Below are 24,018 nucleotides of genomic sequence, written 5' to 3'. Positions count from 1 at the left end.
AAATTCACTTAAGACACAAACCAATTTTAACGAGGTTTGAGTCTTTTTAATGGAGTTATTAAGGGTTTTAAGGAATTTTAAAGATTTTTAAAGGGTTTTTATTACTTTTTTTTATAAAAACGTTATTAAAACGTTATTAAATATTATTAAAACGTAATTAAAACATTATTATAAGTTATAATTAATAACACTATTAAAATATATATTATTATTACGGTATTTTTAAAGAATTTTAACGATTATTAGGGCTCCCTTATGGAATTATTTTAAAGTTAAATGGGTTAAATGAGATTTTAGTCTTATAAATGAACAAATTGAGAATTTTTAATGATTTTGAAGGAATTTTATGGATTTTTAACTATTTTTAACGAATATATTGGATATTTTACTGATTTTTAAAGATGTTATTGAAGAGTTTTATGGATATTTAAAGAATTTTAACGATTTTTAACGAATATATTGGATACTTTCCGCCCATTTATTGAATTATAGTGATTTTTTATGGATTTTAACGAGATTTGAGTCTTATATGTGGACTTATTAAGGATTACTTGAGAATTTTTAAGGAATTTTATAAAGGAGCCCTAAAAATCGTTAAAAATTTTTAAAATCCCTAAAAGTCCTTTAAAATAGTTTCTATAGGTTTTCAATGACTATTATGGATATTAACGCTTTTTATGGTATTATTGAAGAGTTCTATGCATTTTCAATGATTTTTAACGATTTTTAAAGAATATTTGGATAAAAATAAATAAGAAGGATTTTTAACGAATTATTAGAAATTCTACGGAATTATTGGGTTGTTCTATGGATTTTAACGACATTTGAATTTTATAAATGGAATTGTTGAAGATAATTTAAGGATTTTTATCGAGATTTGAGTCGTATAAATAGACTTATTGAGATTTCCTTTAAGATTTTTAAGGAATTTTATAACGGAGCCCTAAAAATCGTTAAAAATCTTTAAAGTTCTTTAAAAGTCCCTAATAATCCTTTAAAATAGTTTAATAACCCTCAATAGGACCATTATAAGACTCAAATATCGTTAGAACTTCTCAATAATTCCATGCAATAGTGGTAAAAATCGTTGAAATTCGCGAAAGTTCTTTAAAAATCCATAAAACTCCTCAATAACACCTTAAAAAGCGGTTAATATTTATAATAGTCATTGGGAACCCATAAAATTCCTAAAAAAATCCTTACAAATCCGAAATTTGTTAATTTATAGTACTCAAATCTCGTTAAAATGGTGTTATTTAGGAGTCTTATGGATTTATAAGGAATATTAACGATATTTAATGATTTTTAACGAATATATTGGATATTTACCACTCTTTTATTGAATTGTAGTGATATTTTATGGATTTTAACGAGATTTGAGTCTTTTAAATGGACTTATTGAAGATTATTATAGAATTTTTAATCATTTTTAAGTGTTTTTATTAGTATTTCTTAGAATAACAATTTTTTTTTTAGGATTTTTAAAGAAATTTAACAATTTTTAGGGCTCCTTTGTAGTATTATGGAAATTAACGAGATTTGAATCTTATTAATGGACTTCTTGAGGATATTTAAGGATTTTTAAGGAATTTACTGAATTTTATACTAATATATGAATATTAACCGTACTTTTATGGAATTATAGTGATGTCTTATAGATATTTCCGGGATATATCCATAAAACTTCACTATAATTCCATAAAAGAGCAGTAAATATCCATATATTTGTTAAAAATCCATAAAACTCCATTAAAAAGACTCAATCTTGTTAAACTTTATATCACACCTCAATAATTCCATAAAAAAAAGGTAAAATGATTAAAATTCTTTAAAAATAAATAAAGCACCTCAATAAGACCTTAAACAGCGGAAAATATTCATTAAAGTCAAAGATAATACATAAAATTCCTTAAATATCTTCTATAAGTCCATTTATAAGACTCAAATCTCGTTAAAATTCATAAAAAATCACTATAATTCAATAAAAGAGCAGTAAATATCCAATAAATTCGTTAAAAATCGTAATTGAGGATTACTTGAGAATTTTTAAGGAATTTTATAAAGGAGCCCTAAAAATCATTATATATATATTATATATATTATTTATATATTATTATTATATTATTTTTATCAATATTTAAAATCCCTAAAAATCCTTTAAAATAGTTTTTATGGGTTTTCAATGACTATTATGGATATTTACCGCTTTTTATGGTATTATTGAAGAGTTTTATGGAATTTTAATGATTTTTAATAAATATATTGGATATTTACAACTATTTTATTGAATTGTAGTAATTTTTTATGGATTTTAACGAGATTTGAGTCTTTTAAATGAACTTATTGAAGATTAATTAAGGATTAATAAAGATATTTACTTTTTTTTATGATGTTCAAAAAAAAAAAAAAAAGGTGTTATAGAGGAGTTTTATGGATTTTTAAAGAATTTTACTATTATAACGATTTTTACCGTTGTTGTATGGAATTATTGTGAAGTTTTATGGAAATTAATTAGATCTGAGTCTTATAAATGGATTTATCGAGGATTTTTAAGGACTTTTAAGTTATTTTTATGGATTTTTAACGAATTATTAGAAATGTTAATGATATTTACCGTCTTTTTATTGTGTTATTGAGGATTTTTACGGAGTTTTAACGGAACATATGGTTTTTTACCGCTGTTTTAATAATAAAAATTGTAATAATTTATAATAAAAATTGTTTGATAAAAATAATTATTTTTAATGTGTATTATAAACATTTAATATGGTTTAGGTATAATACTGAACTTCAAACAGTCATAAAAAATAATATGACTTTCTAGTAAACATTTTATTTTTGTTTTAGGTTAAAAATATCTTATGAGAATTCCTATATAATATTTTTAAATTGTAGATATAAAAAGAAAATATTTATATGAAGATTTAACGAAAAAAATAATTTGAACATATTAAATAGATTAACCCGAATTTAATTAAAATTTTAATTTTAAACATTTATAAAAATATAACGTGACTATAGATTTTTGATTACAGTAAATTATTGAATGATGATTTTTAAATATTAATATTAATTTTTTATATTTGCCCATCTATAATTTTTAATTGTTTTCAATAGTGAAAATGCTTTTTAAATTATACAATTTATCTATAGAGAAATCATAATGTAGATAATTGGTAAATTTTTCAATATTCTATAATTAGCATTTTTGAATTAAAACTAAATTAATAAATTAATTTTGTGGATATTATACAAATATATTTGTAATATTTACATTTGTTTTTTCAATATTATGTATCAAAGTAAGATTCGAAATTTTTTATTTTATTTTACTTCTAACCACCATATTATATAGATCATATTTGCTACAAGAATTTATGACAGAAAAGAAACTATATATTTGTCAAATAATTATAAATTCATTGCTTTACCTACTTAGAATCTAAGATATACTTGACGACTTAATTTTATTCTTAGCCATTTTATACATTGGATCAGTGTTCAGTAACCTTTTTGAATTCTCGGGCCACATTCACAAATTAAAAGCTGCTTGCGGGCAAGAAAAAAATAAAAATTGTATATTCTTAAATTTATTATGTAAAAAATATTGTTTAAAACTTTAAAATAAAAAAAAATTCGTCGTTTTAGAATTTAAAGCGAGTCGTATACAATAGTCCATTGGTTGCCGACCATTGCATTGGACGATCGGAAATAAAGTATAAGTTTGTCATCCAATTGTATCAGCTTGTACAAGTCAATACATATTTATTTTAACTATAAAAGATAAATTTAATATTCCAAAATTATGGGAAAATAAACTTACATAAGTATTCTTCGACGCTCTTCGGCGAAATCGAGCTGTACCACATTTACAGTTCAGACGTGCACCACCGCCGAAGAAACAACTAGCTTATTTCTTCATTCGTCTTCTTTGCGCTTCAAAATGGAATTATGAAAATACTCTATAAAAATGAGAGCACTTGTCATACATTAAAGACTGTTCAATAAAACTATTAGAATTATTAATAGTCTTCTACGAATGACAACGATTGTCGTTTATATTATGATAATATGATACATCATATTATGTTTTTTTTATAAAATTATTATTATTATTATTATTTCTTTGGTGTCTGACATACGGGACTTTTAATATTTAATATATTGCATAGTGCATAAAATTATAATAATTGTACATCCGAAATTTTATATAGCTAAATTATAATGTTATTATTTCAATAGTTGTTTGATAAATTATCTTACCAAAAACAAGACCAACTTCGACCAGCATAATTTTACATAGTACACAATGGTTATATTTTATAATATATTGAATTTAAATTAAACAAATTTGTTATAGTAACATTCTTAACCTAGTCTACATGTAATCACCTATTAAACAGTAGACAGTTAACTTATTTGAAGTCTTTATTTTTATTTGTCTATTAGTTTACGGTTTGGCTGAATTAAATAATTAATAATTTTACAAATGTTGAAAAGTTTAATCATTAAATTAATATTGCATACCAGATAGTTAATAGATTATGACCTACGTATAATAACGACTTACAAAATCAATAAAATTAATTTCTAAATACAATCAGTTATTCACATTCGACTCGTTATACACAAGTGACTATACCATTCACGTTTCGGTACTGTCCCGTTTAGGAAAAATACATAGGTAGTCACACTATTTTTCATTTATTTTAAAATTAATCGATAGGTTCTAATTTATATGCTAAGATAGTTTTCGATACTAATATATGACGTAATACATGCATTTATTTATGCAATTATGCTATGTTTATTATATCCTATAAGTGTATAGTCAAAATATTTTGAAAATTATAATGTATTGTATAAAAAATGCAAACAATAATAATTGGTCAAGTTTTCAAAGCACTATAGTAATTTGTTTTTAAATTCCTACAATAAAGAAATGTAAAATGAATATCCAATGTTATAAAAAATCAAAATTCAAACAACTATAGAACATTAAAGTGACTTTTCGGAAAACTTTTTATTTTTGTTAAGGATAAAAAATCCTACGAGAAAACTTATATTAGTCGGGTAATCGACCGGTTAAAAATGTAAAACGCTATATACAATTAATATAAATATAAATTATTATTCTACAAAATGGGTCTGAGAATATGAAGATTATACATTGGCGGTCTCGCGTATTTTATACATCGTAAATAATATATACATATACGTCACCTGGCGCAGCGGGTAGCAGATTGTCCACAGTACAATAATTAGTATGTATTTATTTTATGTCTAAAAAGGTATAAAGTTCCAAGAGTATAGAAAATCAAACTCACGTAAACATCGATTTTTTGGTGAAACTTAGTTGTGTCATATTATTTTATCTAATAAAATTAATTTAAAAGCAAATTGTGGTAAAATACTTTGTAAAACAACATTAATATAACTTATTACAATAAGTTACAAGAATGTTACAAAGATGATATTGAAAAAGCATTTTCAACAGAATGTATACATTTTAAATCCTATTTGGAGTCTTCAAATAAACAAATTAATTGCATTTTTCCTCTATAAATGTGTAAATTATTACGAGAATATTCTCTTACGGACTGGACTTGTACCCTAATATGGATATAGCACTTAGAATATATGTTTGTACTCCAATTTCTCACTATACTACTGATTGTTTTTTTTCATGTCTTAAACGAATCAAAAATTATTTAAGATCGACTATAGGTAATGAAAAACTCAATAGTTTGGCTATATTGAATATCGAAACGGATTTACTGTCGACTTTAAATTGCGATGAGTTAATTGATGCATTTGCCGAGGAAAAAAGTAGAAGAAAAAGTTTAAATTTATAATATTTGTAATTTAATGTTCATTAATAATGTATATTTTTTAATATAAAATTATAATATAATAAATTTTATATTTAAATATGTTTTATAAATAATTGTAGGAAGGATGAAGGGGGAGGGAGGCGGCAAATTGGAAAGTGCCTATAGGCGGAAAAACCTTAAATACGTCACTCGACGCAGTAATAGTATTATGACGAATTAAAAAAATATGTGAGTTTGAATATAGGAATACGCTGCACAGAAACACATAAGTTTTGTTTAAATAAAATATATATATATATATATATAATATAATATATTTCGTAATAATCTAAAGTTTTACTACAAAACATAAATAAATAACACAAAATAAAAATTATCTGACATGTTTTTATATCACCGAAGACTTGAATAATGATAACAACATATTATCACTGAGTTGGGACGAAAAAGTATACACTCGTATCGTACCCACATAGCTTGTGTAAGTGCCTATATTATGTATCAGAACATCGAGTCCGGGCAGTATATTTCCACGAAATCATTATTACGAAACGTAATACACACCACCGCGTTAATCTATCAAAATATTATTTTGTATTATTATACGACGGTGGCGTCGCGGCGTACGAGTCATCGATACCTATCACAAAAATACTGTTATTTCGAAAATGTTGGCGCCGGCGCTGCGTTAAATACTCCGGTATCCGTTTATACCACCTTTTACCATGGGCTTTTAAAGAATTTTCAGCCAAACACAATCGATAATACTTTTACGACCAGTTCTCGGACATTCAGAACTATTCGAAATTCGATTGAAATTCACACTCAAAATCGAATACAACACAAAAAGTTTAAAATAAATAAAGTTCGATAGCGGTATTAATATAAAATACACACTAGAATACTATTTTTATTTATCGTATTTCCCATATAGTCCTTTTAGTTGGTTGATACGATTTTATTATCGTGTTATTCTTCAATAAAAGTTTAAACGTTAAAAATGTACGATAGTTCCGGTTTAATCTCGAACAGTTAGAAAAAAAAATATTATGTTTCGATTTGATTTCTTAAAAAATGAAATTCAACTCGTCTCTAATAATTATGATATCATATATTATTAAATATCGTTATATGGTGTTCGAAACGGTGGTATGACGAAAATCTATCGACAATACACCATCAACCCCCCCCCATCCCTTCCCACGCCCTCAAAATTATTCCTCAAAGAATAGAAATAATGAGCTCGCAAAATCAAAATCCATTATCGCCCCTCTCCGTGTACTATAATACCTATACGCGTGTCTATTATGCGACTCTCGTCGCCGTCAACGATAATAATAAATTTGGATGTTGCGATGATGCGGCGGTGATATATTTCGTGGACCACGGGTTCGTCGTCTTCGGTTCAAAGAAAACATATACATTTTTTTAATTTTAATACGAAGAAACAGAAGTGAAATGTGATGACCCGGGAAAATCACGCGTCCGTCGCGTTGGATGCGGTGGAAAGCACGTCGGTCCAGTTTCCGTTTAACGTTTCGTTATTGATGTTCGACAGTGCCTTGTTTCGACTGGCCTGCAATTCCAGTTGCTTGAGTCCCGCGACGGCTGACTGAAAGCCCGCGTTGAAGTCCAACGTCACCTCGTTGTAGATGTACTCTTCCCGTAGGTCCTTATAGTTGTCGTTCTCGTCGGGTCCGCTGACCAGCGCGCCGTACAGCACCTGTGGATTGGGCTTGGTGCTCCGATACGCTTCCCAGTCACACGGAGCCGGACGATCCATGCACGAGCTGCAAATCGACAATATTATAGTGAAACAGTCGGTATGCGAATTATACGTAATATTATCAGTTTGGTTATTATTGTTAACCAAACACGAGTCAGTGGACGGACGCGACCTGCTTGCTTTAAACACTTGAAACTTTTCTTAAAAAAAATATTACTCGACCTAATCCTCAGAAATAACAGTTCTGTTATTAGTTCTTGGTAACAACTAACGATGTCATCTTTGAGAATGGGGGTAGAGAGACAGTCAGTGCACCTCCTCCGCCTTGCATATTATTTTTAAAATATTATTAGTTTTTTAGTTAGGTATAATACTTAATTTATCTACTACTAAAAATAAATTTTAATAAATTAATATTAACTTTTGTCGTCTTTAATGACGTATCAGTTCTTTATCGTTAAATTACCCGACGATTAAGAAAACGAACACCTATACCTAGCTATCTTAAAATGGTATTTAATCTTTATTACACTTCGGTCATAACGACAAACCATAGTACACAAATGATAAGAAAAGTTATATTGCAGTTATAATATGTACAAAATCACCTAAAAAAAATTGAGATCTGATTAAACAATAAAAACCACAGACAATCCTTCAAATGAGAACTTGGATTCAAAGATTCTGCAGGATGCTACATTTTAGAAATATTACAAAGATATGCAAAAAAATATGCTATTTCGCCGAAAAAACTAATAAAATACCTAAATATTGAAGCGTACTGCACACTTAATTTGAACAGTTAGAATTTAGTCTATAGCGTATATTAAAATTTGTGATTACTAAACACTATACTTACATATATTTTTAATTCAGTAAGTTAAACAAATAATATTAGTGATTGAAACTAAGTCAAATGTGTTAGTTTCTCATAATACCAATTTTAAAAAAAAATGATTTAATGAGAATAAGTACCCGAGTAAAAGCAATTTTATATGCGTACAACTGTAAAAATTAGTATTTGTAATATTTTAAGGGGTAATATTTTTTTTTGTCGTAATTTACGTATTCTAATGCATGTAAATAAATATATTACTAATTACTATTTACATATATAGCCATATAGGTTAAAAGAATGTATTTAAATCTCAAGCCTCACCAAATAAAACCTAAGGAATATAACATTTAACAATGTAAATAATAATATGTAACTGTCATGAGTAAAAACACAATTAATACATAGCTTTCTAGTTAATAATATAAATTCTATTTTTTTAGAGATCCCTAAAAATCACTAATACTTATATAATATCAATTTTTTTCATTACCTCGCTGCGTGATGCGGTTGTAATGGGTAATTTTTACCAAATCCCACCACGAAACTTTGTCCTCCATCTCCCAGTATGTAGTGGATCTGTTGTTTGGCAAATTCTCGGTATCGCGTTGACTTTATGCCTATATCGGCTGCCTACGTAGAAAAAAAAGTTACTATATAATACAATTGATATTTTACCACACGAATAACCACCACCAAAGGAGTTGTGCCGATATACCTGCAAGCACAAGAACACGATGTTTGCAGCGTGACACAATGTACCAGATTTTTCGATGTATAATAATCCTTTGGGTGTTTTCTTCTGAACGTATAAATTGTAATCGCAAAAATTTTGAATTGCTTCAGTATATTCGAATTGATTGGTCAGTTCGGCTAGAAGTGCCTAGAATCAGTTTTACAGAGTTAGACTTATTCAGTTTCTGAAACTAAAGTATTATTAATGTTTAACAATGTAAATATTGTTATTATTATATGATAATGGAATTAAATGTTGATTGTTTTTATCAGATATTCGATCACTCTTTGGAATATCAATTGTTTTCACCCCATTAAATTTGATTTTATACTATACAATTTGAAAAATTTTAACATAATATTCATTATATTATGGAATAAAAAAATGATGAAAATAAAAAATGTAGAATAATCAAGCTGAAGTGAACTTCATTATAATTTCAAATATATTTTTAAATTAATTAGGTTTGTTATTATATAACTAGAATTTTTTTGGTATGGTGAGCAAAAAATATTACTTTAATATGATTATGTGGTTGGCGGTTGCCACATATTGATAAAATGAGTATTTGCGTGCGGTATGCTCTGTTATCAACTCATCGTATTTACTACCAAATACAAACAAACACTCTAGTAGTTATTGTAGCCCTAATCATTGACACATAAACGTGAAAAAATTGGCTATATTAAGCTCCTTAAAAACGATCGATATGAAACCCCATTAACGTCTAAATAGGCGATAATTGTAATTAGTTCGCGTCAATAAACGCAAACGGGAAAATGCACACGCCGCGCGCCGATTGGTTTAAACACGAGCAATATTATTAAAACATTTAGAATCGCGAGGTAAGCTTATAGGTTATAAGCTATAGGATCTCAAAAACGACATCTCTTCAATATTCAGAATTATCAAACTTAAGAAGCTTTTTCTCGGCCAATATTTCTCCATGTTGAAGAAAACATTTCGAAACTTTATTATTCAATATGTAATTATTATAATAATTATGTGCGTATTTGGGGAAGCTATTAAATTATATGAAGTGCTTAGTATCATCAAACTCCACCTACATGAACATTATATGGATAAAATTAATTTATATGGATCAACATTTAGTGTTTCTTTTATTCTCGGGTGAAATGTAATTTGAAACAATCACTTAATCTGCGATATACAAAATGACCCTCTTGCATTCTACACAATTTTATAAAACATATTATAATATAGCCGTTTGGATTCTGCACCTGTACGCCTGCGACTTTTTTGTTGAAGTAAAATTCGTTCGGCCGTTCTTTGAGTCGGTACTTCATGTACATGTATTCGGCGTCGTCCAAATACTGTGATTCCTTTGTGGCCTTGTACAGCCATGCCGCGGCCCACGTTAATTCATCACCATAATCTGTCGATCTAAAAAAAAAAAAACAACAGATTCCACATTTGACTATTTGAATCGGATCACATTGGCCTCCGATCGAATAGAACGAATAGAATGAATCGAGGACAAAGTGTTAATTATGATTTACTCGTAGTATTGCGCCGCTCCTTTAATGGCGTCGTGGTAGAGGCCTCTGTACTGAGTAGCGAATAGGTACAGTTGTTTAGCGTGACTTAAGCAACTGGCCGAAAAATTGGAATCGATTTTGGTGAATACTATCGACACGGCAGAAAGAGCGGCAGACGTTTCGCCGGCCAAATCGGAACCTGAAAAAATTAGATTGAATAATAAATATGATGTATGAGCCTAATATGACCGCAACAAAAAATGACAATTGGAAAAAAGTTTAATAAAACTATGGAAATAAAGAACAAATTTATTTATTTTGCTATTATATATACATGAGCTTTTGTAGTAGACATTCTAATTACAAATTTATATCAACAATCATTTTAATTCAAATTATATGTTGCATTTAAGTAGTCGAATGTATATACAAACAACTATTTTTTTTTATGTTATTACTCTGTCGAGTAAAATAATATCACATATCATAGATACGCCTATAAATGACTGGGTGATCTGTGGAGATGCACAGAGATCAAAATTAACAGTGTGTTCTCTCGTTAGACAGAATATAAACAATATTTTATATTTTTACTATGTTTTACGACTTTAAAAATAATTTTCACGTGTTATAAAAATTAGATCTTGTCTAATTTATATTTATTATTTAAACTTTTTTTATTTTATTTGATTAACCAAATTGTTATTTGACCAATTGTTTTTGTTTTTAGATTTATGATCTATAATTCATTTATTTATTTTTTAATTTATTAAATTCGTCGTTTAAAATATAAGTACAAGTACATACCAAACCAGAACACCTAGTCAGTGAGATTATTGATCTAAAAATGTGTAATTAGAAAATTAGAACTTATGTGGTAATGTCTAATAAAATATGAGATAGTAGTAAAATATATATTTTTAGTTTTTATTTTCATGGTTTTTCCGCGATTCCAATAAACCACGCGATGTTAATTAATACACGTAATAAGAGTTTTACCTGGTCGATTTTTGTCGATTTTGTATGATGGCCTAGACATATTCATGTCTTCTGGTCGACCCCAAAAACCTTGGTCCAGATTAAAGTCGCCCACCTGTCCATAGAATTCGTAATCACTAACGTGACACTTGATAAAGTACTCCGCGGCCCAACGTATTGAACCTAATGCGTTTTCCCATTCGTCTATAGTGAATAATAAAAAAATTATATATAATAAACTTCTTAGAAATTATTTCAGTTTTAGTGTAATAGTATTGCTATATAATAATTTTTAATATCAACGTATTTTTATTTGACACATAACGTCTGAAGATTACATCCGCAATGGTATACGATTTAATAATTTAATACAAATAGGTAAGAGCAAGTAATTATATGGTAACAGAAAAAAATCACTAAGTATACTTACTAACTTCCTCGTATGCCTCTTTATAACTCAAGTATCCCCATGCTAGAATAGTTGTCGTGCTTGCCATAGTGAAGCCAAATTTTACAAAATCGCCAGCTAAAACAATAATAGTATTATTCGTTAATATTATAGGTTTCAATAGTATCTTGTTAAATTAACAATATAAAAATCATTATTATTACAATTATTAATAATTATATTATATTCATTTTTTGAGTGCAATACTACTGGGAATAGCTACTTGCCTCAAGCATTCAAACCCGTATCTACCTTGTCGCACGCATATGCTTATTGTAAACTGTTTTATAGATTGTATATATTTCTATTAAAATATGTTAAAAGAAAAAAAAATTATATTGACACCAGTAAGTACGCCACTATAGATAAAGATATTGTCTTTATACGGCTCTAGTTAGTCTACTTTAAAGTATGGTTCCATTATTTGGCGTAGAAAGAGGATTATGCCACTGATTTATATTTGTCATATTATTTATTTATTCAAATATATGTATATTATATTATATAGACTATAAAGTGTATCAGAAATTTCTGGCAAATCTAATTGGCTTACAATGTAATACATTTTTATCCTTTTAAATATTAATTTTTTTAAATTATCTACAATCAAAAATTATTATAAATAATATAAAAAATGTATAATAACAAAAAAACTAAAAATGTATAAGAATAAAGGTTACTTATTCAATTAAGTTATAATCAGTTACATCTGTCTGACACATTCCATATAATGTGTATATATATATATGTGTGTATGCTATAAACTTATATAAACATTATAATATTATTTAATATTATGGAATAATACACGTGTCTTCTAATAAAATTAAATATTAATTCATCATATGACATTTATCAAATGCACGCTGAGAGAATAGCCAATATTTAATCAAACATTTTGACAATTAAACATAAATATATTGTAAAATAATTTAATGTGCCATATGTCCGCGAATACAATAATTTATAAACGATGCCTTCGCAAAAAAAACAATATCCACAACAGTAACTCTGTATGTATTATTACTGTAACAGACGTACCTATATTAAACCATATTATGTCCATATTGTCTAAATATCCTACGAAAATATGCATGTACAAAAATAAAAGTAAAACATAATACTTATTAATGTATTATTATGTATTCAATTACATTGATTTAATATAAAAATAAAATTGAATATTTATTTTTAATGTAATACCTATTGATTATTCTGTATCGTAATAAATTATAATTTAAATTAAGTATTTACGACTTATTAGCATTGTACAATATAACTTATAAGTTCAATCAAAAAATAAAAGGCTAATATACATTTTATGTTCTTTATCCGTCAGTAAATCTTCAAAACGCTTTCGGCATTGTAATATGAAAAATTAACTTAATAAACAACATTACCCAGAGCTAATGATTAAAATTTAACTGAAATTTGTAGAAGATCGATTATTTTAAAAAGTTAAAAAAAATAATATTTAATTGGACAAATGGTTAGGTACTACACAGTGCAAATTTCACGGCCTAAACCGCCATTTCGTAAAATTAATTTTACCGTTTATTCTATCAATAACAAAGTGTGCTGATTGTTAACCAATTGTAATAATTATTAATAAATATAGTTATATAATTATTTATGATTGTTGATCTTCATCACCGTAGTCGTTTGTTTAATGTATGTATATTATTATTTATTATGAATAATGTCAATAACGTATTTGATTGAAAATATGTTGATGAAATAATAATTGAATTGTGTAAAAAGCGTACGTCTTCTCCGTAAACAACACGACGTCGTGTACATCCTAAATCATAATCCAAGAATATAACAACACGATTGTAAAAAAAATAAATAAATAATTATTATTATTGCGAATTTTGATATTTTATACACCTATAATGATTATATTATTGTGATGCAGTCCTTGACATTTTTCCTGGTTAAAGATTTCTCAAGCGGTTTTCATATTTCTAATAACTAATAAAATCCTAGAGTTATTCACATTTATTACGGTAATAGCGTATATGAACATTTTATTATTAAACTGCCAGTGTTCAAGAGCACCGACATAATATCTTTATAATTAATGTCCCAAAACAAAACTTCAGTATATTTAACAGCCAGTAGGTGCACGTACACAAAATTTGTTTTTATTTAAGATTTGTCCTGGCAAAGCGTTAGTATAAAGATACCTATATTGGACACAACATGCTGCAGGAGTAAAGGGGTATTTTAAGAAGTAGAACAATTGTGAACATTTACCAATATATATATATATATATATATTATGACGGTCGTGTCATGTCAAATATAATTAATTTTTTTATTTGATAAAACATGTTGGAATCTCCTCCTCCCGAAAATCGTTTTCATTTATGGCCCCGCGATTCACTATTACACCGCAGTGTCGATATTTTAACATGTAATACTTGCGCGTTACCAAATGACATTGCGCCATGCCAGCCAATATTAGACCGAAGAGTTCGTATAGTTTATCGTGCATGTAGGCATTATAGATATAATCGTTATTCCCACTTTTTCACTGAAGCCTAAAACGTTTCGCAGTGATCGTTACCGTGGTAATAAAATTACCGTCATAATATCCTCCAGATAAATCTTCGCCGTTCTGCCCTTTGTCTGTGATCGCGGAATCGGCCCGCCACGGGATGCGGTTGTTGGCAGGCAGGTGACCCGACCTCTGCGCTTCGTAGAACATGAGTGACAACCGCAATACCTCATCGTAATTGTAACATCTCGCAACGCCGGCTAAAAGGAACGACGCCAAAATAACACGGTTCATCTGCAGAACATGTATTATGAATAGTAATTAGTGTTGAAAATATCATAATATATAGGTATTATCAAAGTTACGGCTAAAATAAAATAAATTAATTATTAAACATATTTATAAGAATGACAAAACTGCATTTATCGTTCAATTTTAAAACAAATTCAATTCACATAAATGTATTCCGAGAATATTTCAAGTGGTAACCAAAAATATAATTTTATAGGTTTATAGAATATAAACAATAACGATTAATGATAAATAAATCAGTGGTGGTAAATGATCCGAACCCTGTATGTTTGATTCGAAGAAAATAATTAAAAATAAATACAGAATACCGAATATTAAACGAAGTTTAACAAGCCAAATACAAATCTATTAAATTCGACGATCGTTTGAGTCACTATACTAAACTTGGCTATCAAAAAATTAAAAATTATAAAATACAACATACTATAATAGAAATTGTAGTGTCACGGACCTCGGAGATATTGGCGAAACAATATATTATTAGGCACATACGCCTGAGAGTACATGACTGATAGGGCAATTTTCTTGACGACTATTGTCAAACTAATGGTTCATGGAACGTTATTGAACCGCGATGATTAATGTACGCGTGTATTAATTATATAATATATATCAGGGAAAACAAATATGAAAACGTTCGAAGGTGCACAGTGATTAATTATCGTTTAATGTATCTTTCTCATTCGTGTCCCTCGCTGGCACTCGATAGCAACAAGTTACGAACGAAAATCGTACATGATTCGTTTGCTGACACAATACGTTTTCCTAGTAGACCGTTAATCACCTACACGCAGCATAGACACCATCAATAAAATCCAATAGGATTCATTACTACGACGGTATGTTATTATAACGAAGGCAGGTACTATAATATTATATAACTGCAATCACGGTGATGTACACGATTTTCAACTTCCATATTTCACGTGCAATAATATAATAATGTTGTGAATGTTGTGCCCATCACTTGCGCGCAACACTTAAAATATTATACTGAATACGAACAAAATGTGTTAACGAAAATCATTTCGTCTAGACGTTTTAAATTGAAACGATTATCATCCTATATAGCATGTATGCATCATATCCCAGTAACTTCTATAATTTTCGGAAATGTTCACGTAATCGAATACTTTAAAGAAAATCCACATCTTCACACTTCACCTGATACGTTTATAATACATTGTACACGGGGTTTTAAACGCCATAGTTATATTTAGCCAGTGGCATGCTCAGCTTTTTTTAAATGGGGAGGGGGTATTCATTTTTGACTTGTCACAGACCTAATTTTTTTTTTTATGTAGATAATATATCATTACAAAAAAATCCAGGGGGGGATATGACACCCTGATCCCCCCCCCCGTGAGCACGCCACTCTACTTAACATAACTGGAGATCGGACAGGCGATTACGCATGTTTATTATTTTAATGTTTAAGAGGATGTACCTAATCATTCAACACCCCGTTTGTTTTCTTGTTTCCCCTATCTCTGATGTACGCACAACAGCAAAATGTTTGTTCTGCAGAAATGCACGTATATTTGTATTGTTAAGTTTTTAATTACTACGTATTTAAAATATTATAACTTTTAAATACTCATATTATTTCGCTTTATGTAATACCCTACATAATCCCTTGAACTTTTTGGCTATGAGGCTATGATAGTATCTATACCATTATCATTGTAGTACAAAAATGACTTAAATTATTTTAATTTAGATATTGCAAATAATTTTAAATCGGGTTTTAGAATTTAATTTGAAAACCAATATTTTTTCGGGTAAATTGTGATGGAGCTGAAACGTGTTGTAAACAACCACTATGTACCTATATAACATATATAATTATAATAATTATAAATTATAATACGCCGAAGTCTGCGACAGAAATATTGCGACCTTCGGAACAGGTTGGGTGTATGTGACAATCGTCCGTTAATTCATATGAAATAATATTTTATTATTTTAATATTCTAACCTCTCACACTCGCAGATTCGGATACATTATAGTTATAGAATTGGGTTGTCATTATTTATGTTTAAAGCGAATGATTTCTGAACGCTCTGCGACATGCGCGCGTCGTATTTCACGGTTGTATAGGTGTTTAATGTGCCGCGAATTACAGCATTTGATCGTTGTATATTGCTGTACACACACACACACACAGCTCAATTCGATCATCACCCAATGTTAGTTAGTAGAGAAATGGTATTCATACCTCATACGTTGTCTGGACACTAATGGCAAAGTTATAGCAGAACTCATATAATTATATGTCTATCACCAGAAAACAGGTAATGGCTAATGGGAACACTATACGTATTACGCTATAAAATGTGATTATTTTAGCCTAAAGGTATAACTCATTTTTTTTTTTTTGAATAAAAATTAATTAATACTGTTATCGTTATTAGTTTTAAGTTTTTGAACGACAGCGTACATTTTATGCGCCAAATTTCTCAGAATATCTATATTTATAAAAACAGATGTTGGTTATTGGTATATCCGAAATCAATAAAATCAAAAACGATTGGACCAATTTTTACGTGTTTGTTGCGAAATTGTTGTCGGAAAAATGTTTATAGCCACTTAGATCCTTCGATAGACATACTACTACTCCCACTCACTAAAACCCTTGAAAAGTGATTTTATATATGTATACAATATTTTTTTTTATTTGTCAGTTAATATGATAACACGGATGAAAAAAAACAGTTGATAACTATTATTAGAAATTAGTATATAATTGAATTTATGTTAAGCTTATATGTCAGAAATTCAGATGAATCTGTGTCATGCACAACTAAACTACGTATATTTGGAGGCCTCATCTATCAATAAACATTAATTATTTACTGAAAATTATTTGAAATTCCGCCAAAAATTAATATCAACCATACATGTACGTAAGTGCCAGCTTATAGCTATTAGATCTAATAAAAATCTAAAAAGATATATGCAAACCGAGAAACTGAATGTATCAAAGTCTCTACTTTAAGAACTGCTAAAACATCTAAAGAACTAACACTCATCAATTTTTGGAAAAAAATGTATCTTTACTCTTTATTTTCGACACATTAATTTAGTTATTGTTTGATTTAATAATTATAATTTTTATCTATACACTGTAATATTGACATTTGTCTTTTTCATTCAAGTTTTTAATCTACGATTTATTTTTTGTGCATGTTCTTCGTTTTTATTGTTTATTTTAATTTTATATCCTACAAAATATTTACTATTTCTGATTATCTTAAACGAGTAGATTCTATAATACGTATTTAATTAAATTTCTGTTTATAGATCACTGTTTTCTTATTAGTCGTACCAAACTTTATATACAAAATACAACGGCATTTGTATTCCATTGTAAAAACTTATCTGGTATAAAACAAAGCCTGAGTTAAGTGTTTAATGTATTATTCCAGGTAATGTGAAAAATGTTGTGGTTTAAAAACTGTCAGACAATGGTCGGACTCTCTGTTTACGCATTACGTGTAACATAATAATATTATGATATGCAATTAATTTACAGATATGGGCGCCGCGTGGTGAACCCCGACAATCGTAACACGAGATTTGAGACAAATAACAAAGTTAAAAAATACTCGACTGTGCTATAGGTATTTATTTATTTTGTTTTTTAAAAATGTACTCATATTATTGCTGTTTGCGTACATGATTAACCACAATACAAAGCGAAAAACGTAAAAAAAAATGTCTTTAGAGCATGCTTTGGAGTATAATATAACGAAAAAATATATAATGTATACATTCGACGTGTTGATGGAGAAAATATTTCCACCTATAACGGTGAAGAATATTTTAGAGAGATTTTGATTTATTTGTATATTAAAAGAAAAATGGAAAAAAGTAATCACGATTTATTATGTGGTCTGCAATTATATAATATAGATAATCATTCCGAGTAACCAAATGTAGAACGCACTTTTTTTGTATGGAGATTCTATTGACCATTATTTTAACCTTATATTCAATATTTTCAAAAATGTTAATACTTTTTGAAAATATTTTATTTTGAAGTTAATATGAAAAAATATTTTTATCTTTATATTTTTTTTAATTCCTTACTTTTATTTGAACGACTACATAATAATATTATATTTTTAATTTTGTGTATTTTAAGTAGAATATTTGTCACTTCGTTACGTCTACGTTAAGTATCATGTGTTCTTTACACAATTACTCGTATTTCTATAAAATACTTGATAATATTGTTGTTTTTTATATTATTAAACTTTTTATTTATAATTTATATACTTATTTATTTTACCGATATAACATTAAACACGTTATAATTATTATATACGTTTACTGGTAATACATATGTATGTGTTTACATACGTAACCACGCACATCTATCTGTACAACTCAACAAAACATATTATCTACAAATAATTTACAATAAACACATTATTAAGATCTGTAAGCGCATTAATAATAATTTTTTAAACTATTTAATTTGACAAATTAATTATATTAAATTCATTTTTACGTTAATTATCTGAATTTTGAGTGACATCTGTGAAAGTTAAAAACATAATTTCATAAGGATTATGGCTATTAATGCTACTATAAATTATAACGGCTAAATACTTTGAAATTAAAGTATGATTTTTGATAAAAAATGGAGATACGAATTTTATAAAAATCAATTTTCAAACGAATAGTAATTTAGTTATAATTTATAAGTACTAATAGTAGGTGTTTAAAATGTGTATAAACAGATTCGTAAATATTGTTGATACAACGACACTTGGCCATTTAATTAGTCAATTTTTTCGATCATCCAAACTTTAAATACTTATACTACTATAAGTTATAGCTAAATAATTATCTGTTCACTATTAAATATTGATATACCATTACAATCATAAAAAAACAAATTCTGCTTCAAATATAAAAGATATAAATAAATAAATAAATATATGTTGACATTGCAAAAGAAAAAAACCAATAGAAATTTGAATTTTTTTCCAAAATGTTGTTTTGATAGGTATGACTTTAGAGTTTAAATTTATTATGTAAAAAAAAAAAGATTTTTCTCGAAAACGTTAATACCTATTATTCGAAATAATGAGTGTTTAAATCAATAATAGCTAGCTAAACGATATTTTATGGACCAGAGGTAGGCTATAAAAGGAATTCCTACTTTTGGAAGTGTTGTACATTGTGTACTTATTCAATTAATAGTCTATACTAATTCAAATCCATGAATTTAAATTGTAAATAAAATTGGTTATATAATTATCAAATCTTATTTATAATCTATTATGTTCTAAAGTTATAACTATATTTTTCCTGAAAATAAATATAGCTCTTCTATAATACTCCATAGAGTTGTATTACTCCTAGATTCAAGCCCAATGTAGTTATATTATCCACACAAAACGACAAATATTGGTTGTATCTAATTTAGAACTGCAATAAATTACATTATTATAATTATTGTTAATTTGTTTGCAAATGTTGCATTATTAAGTTTAAGATTTAATTTTAGAGACGTTAATAAACTATAACCACTGCAGTCGTACAACTTACAGTCTTGAATAGTGAATATTTGTCATTCCACAAGAAGTCAGAGGAAATATTAATTAAATATTATCCACATCAATTGCAATAATAATTGCAGCAGATTCCAGCTCAACACCTACACGTGAAAGTATATAATAATATTATGTCATATCACATTCACGTTGAGACTTTTAGGTTTCAGTGTAAGCAAGAAAATAGAATATTACATTTATATATCAAAGTATTTCAATTTCACATAACGAATCGTTCAATTATTTAAGTTACGTAAGTATAATAACTAAAAAGTATTATACGCATAAATAGGTACGTAAAATGAACAAAATCAGAAATAAATAACTGAGGCGTGTATTTGACTACAATTCAAAGAAATTGATACTACTGATAATTATAGGAGACATAACGTTCTACTATCACTAGATTTGCTACATTATACTTTTTACGATGTTCATATTTCATATCAATATTAAAAATTCTCCAAATTCGTTGTTAGAAATATGATATTTGTTTTATATTTTGTACAATATTTATTCTTAAATTTTACAAATAAAAATATATTTTTTTAAAAACTACTTATGAACTGTTCAAAAATATAGAGTACTTACGTATACACTATAAGTATATAAATATAATATTGTATATAGTTTAATGCTAAGTCTTACACGTGTTTATTTATTTTTTTATTATTTGAATACAAATAAAATGTAGAAATTGGAAATGGAATTTTAAAACCTTGTTACTATAGTTAACGTTTTCTTTAAATAAAAATGAAATTTAAACAAATATATTTATATACGACTATAGTAATTGTATGTATATCACACTAAAATAAATGTTCTTTATGTAAACATTTTTAAATTACTTATTCCTATAACTTCAAACTTGTTAAGCAGTGATAAATATAAACCTCAATCAATTGATTACATTTTTTAGAACTGGGCAACAAATTAATATATTACAAAACAGTGAAAACAATAATAATATAAACATAAAACATTATTTATTTATTATTTTTTTAAAAATCCATTTGAACACAACAAACGATTTAGTATTTATATAGCTTAAGATATTTTTATAATAAATGTATAACCTATTTGAACTGGCCGTACAACAAACATAGTAAAAGTACCTATACAAGATCATCGTCAAAACGTACGAGGTGTTTTTAAATAATTTATAAATATTTAAGAAAATGTATAATTCTCTACTCTATTTAGATTTTAGATATTCCAGAGTCCAGCATATAATATATAATAATTTATAAATTACCCAGATCTATCGATGTGGTAAAAGTATACGAGATCATTGAAACCCGTCTGAATATTTAAGACGTACATGGCAAACGGTTCTCGGAAATTATTATGAAATAATAGTAAATAAAATATTTAGTATATTATTATTAACCTCGTCAGCGCGATGATTTTTGAAATGAACATCTTACGATACAAATTAAAAATAATTTATACCTACTAAATTGTCGATGAAGAAAACTTCTACTTACAATATCCTATCAGTCTTCTGTTATTATAGAATGTTATCACAGTTTTAAAAACTACATTAAATAGTAGGTAATATACGTCATGTTCTTTAATATATTACTATGCCAATACTAAATGGGAAAGTAGAAAATAATTTGCATTATTCAATCGTTATTGTTTTATTACTAATAATATCTAAATATATTTTCTAAATTTATTCACATACATATTTTTAGTTTTTTGCATGGCAACTAATATAATTTCATAACGATGACTGCGTAAAGAAATATTTTATGTGTGTTTATAAGAAATTAAGCTTTTATCCTTATCTGCAAACTTTCTAGTGACAAATCGGTGGATTTATAATCGAATTTTATACTCGTGACAGACAATTTAAATAAATAAATTACAATTTGGTTTTGATCACATTAATAATACATTTTTAAAGATTACAAATATAATTTTTCTAGTAAAAAAGCGTCATTTAAATATGCAAATTACCTTTAAAAATAAAAATGTAATAAATAAACCCAATGATGTAATATAAATAATATATTTTATGTATATTCAACTTAAGTCTAAAGCATATAAATATTGACTTAAAATAAAAATTAAATACACATATCTATACTTTTGAACGAGTGTGAAATTTAATTCTCATAAAAATATTTTGTAGTTGCCACAAATATATTATTGAGTAGTCTTTCCGTACAACTCCGAAGGTCGTATTTTTTTAACTTATAATATAATTGTAAATAGGAATGTAAATATAATACCTAATTATTGATTTTTAAAAGTAAATTGAATATACAGTACAAATATTACTATACAAATTGTTTACGAATTTTGATTGCATTCACGATGATAAAAAGATTTAATCAAAATATTAGTCAATAAAAATGTGTTTATATTCAACGAGCGACTTAAATATGTTAATGGTATGAAAATTACAGTATGTGCATAATATTATATTGTTGACAAGCGACAATGTGCTTTTTGAAAATCTATTGATTTAACGTTTAACAAAAAAAAAATGTCATACACATGTTATATTATTAAATTCTAAAATAAAATGTATATTACTATTCCACATTGCATGGTTATAATATTATTATATTTATTATTAATATGATAATGACAAGAATAAAGGGCCTTACCACGGTCGTAACGTACCGCATGACCGAGTGGTGACTGGTGCGTCGAGTGATGTTCACGAAACAATAACAACAGAATAAACTTTAACAACATGCACTGTATAGTGTATAGTTATCCTAATAAATAATTATTAGACTGCCGTGGCTGTTTGCGGACGACGGTGACGGCGGCGGCGGCGGCGGAGAAGGCGATACAAGTCCTGCATGACGTGGAAATAACACGATAATTGAATACGATAATAGTAATATTATTACTACGATGTAGGAAAACGACGACAACGAAGACGATGATCGGTCGGGGAAAAAAATTAAACGAAAAAAATGAATATAATATATATATATATTGTTATATCTCACGGACGGTGAGAACGACGACGACGACGACGACGACAACGACTGTGGAGATAGACTCGACCAAATAATAATGACGACGACGAGCGTTTAAGTAGTCGAGAAGACGGACGAGTAAAATAAAATCGAACGCTGTTGCGGCGGCGGCGACAGGAGAAAAAATAATAGACGCGGCGGTGGCGGTGGTGGCAGCGGTGACGGTGGCGGCGTCGGAACTGTCAAACAAAGCAGTCCGTTCGCCGCCAGAACGATAGGTAGGTTTTGACTATTTTTATATAGAACGGGGTGGCTAAACGGACAAATCGGCAAACGCAAACGGTGGTTCCGCGACGGGATCGAGACGATCGATTATATATTATATTATAACGTGCCAGGCGATTATTTTTAACACGAACCACGTCTTATTATTTACAAAACAATTAACGTTTAACTCATATAATGATTATAATTAATAATAAGTCGAGCATGTTATAAAAAAATTATAATTTTTCCGTATTTTTTAGGTTCTCGATTTCATATTCCAAAGCAGAATATTATTTGGAGTATTGCGATGTGTAAAAATCAAATTTCGGGCGAGTAGCCACTTATAAGTTATTATAGTGTTTATATG

The 24,018-nt window shown here is 27.7% G+C and overlaps 1 protein-coding gene across 2 annotated transcripts; it reads right to left on the bottom strand.

Moving 5' to 3' along the window:
• Nucleotides 1–6,201: 6,201 nt before the first annotated feature.
• On the bottom strand, nucleotides 6,202–23,481 carry LOC113549889 (endoglucanase A-like). 2 transcript variants are annotated; one of them, XM_026951397.1, is made up of 9 exons: nucleotides 23,061–23,481; nucleotides 14,646–14,853; nucleotides 12,039–12,134; nucleotides 11,630–11,812; nucleotides 10,652–10,829; nucleotides 10,373–10,535; nucleotides 9,114–9,278; nucleotides 8,889–9,028; nucleotides 6,202–7,624 (listed from the first exon to the last, which is right to left on the bottom strand). In XM_026951397.1, exons 1-9 carry the CDS (start codon nucleotides 23,079–23,081, stop codon nucleotides 7,312–7,314), a joined length of 1,467 nt encoding a protein of 488 aa, XP_026807198.1. In that variant the 5' UTR covers nucleotides 23,082–23,481; the 3' UTR covers nucleotides 6,202–7,311. The 2 variants fall into 2 exon arrangements, with proteins under 2 accessions (XP_026807198.1, XP_026807197.1); XM_026951396.1 differs by having other exon boundaries at nucleotides 23,077–23,481.
• Nucleotides 23,482–24,018: the final 537 nt, after the last annotated feature.

Source organism: Rhopalosiphum maidis, chromosome 1 (genome assembly GCF_003676215.2).
Source record: "Rhopalosiphum maidis isolate BTI-1 chromosome 1, ASM367621v3, whole genome shotgun sequence".
Taxonomy (NCBI): Eukaryota; Metazoa; Arthropoda; class Insecta; order Hemiptera; family Aphididae; genus Rhopalosiphum; species Rhopalosiphum maidis.
The sequence above is the reverse complement of the archived record's forward strand: the minus strand, read 5'-3'. Positions and strand labels throughout refer to the sequence as shown.

Bases quoted from the DNA above. Each gene is read 5' to 3' on its own strand.
- LOC113549889 (XM_026951396.1), bottom strand. From the start codon at position 23,151: ATGTTGTTAAAGTTTATTCTGTTGTTATTGTTTCGTGAACATCACTCG. The intron at 14,854-23,076 runs GTACGTTACGAC...CATGTTCTGCAG, and splicing joins AGTCACCACTCGGTCATGCG to ATGAACCGTGTTATTTTGGC. The intron at 12,135-14,645 runs GTAATTTTATTA...TTATTGTTTTAG, and splicing joins ATCTGGAGGATATTATGACG to CTGGCGATTTTGTAAAATTT.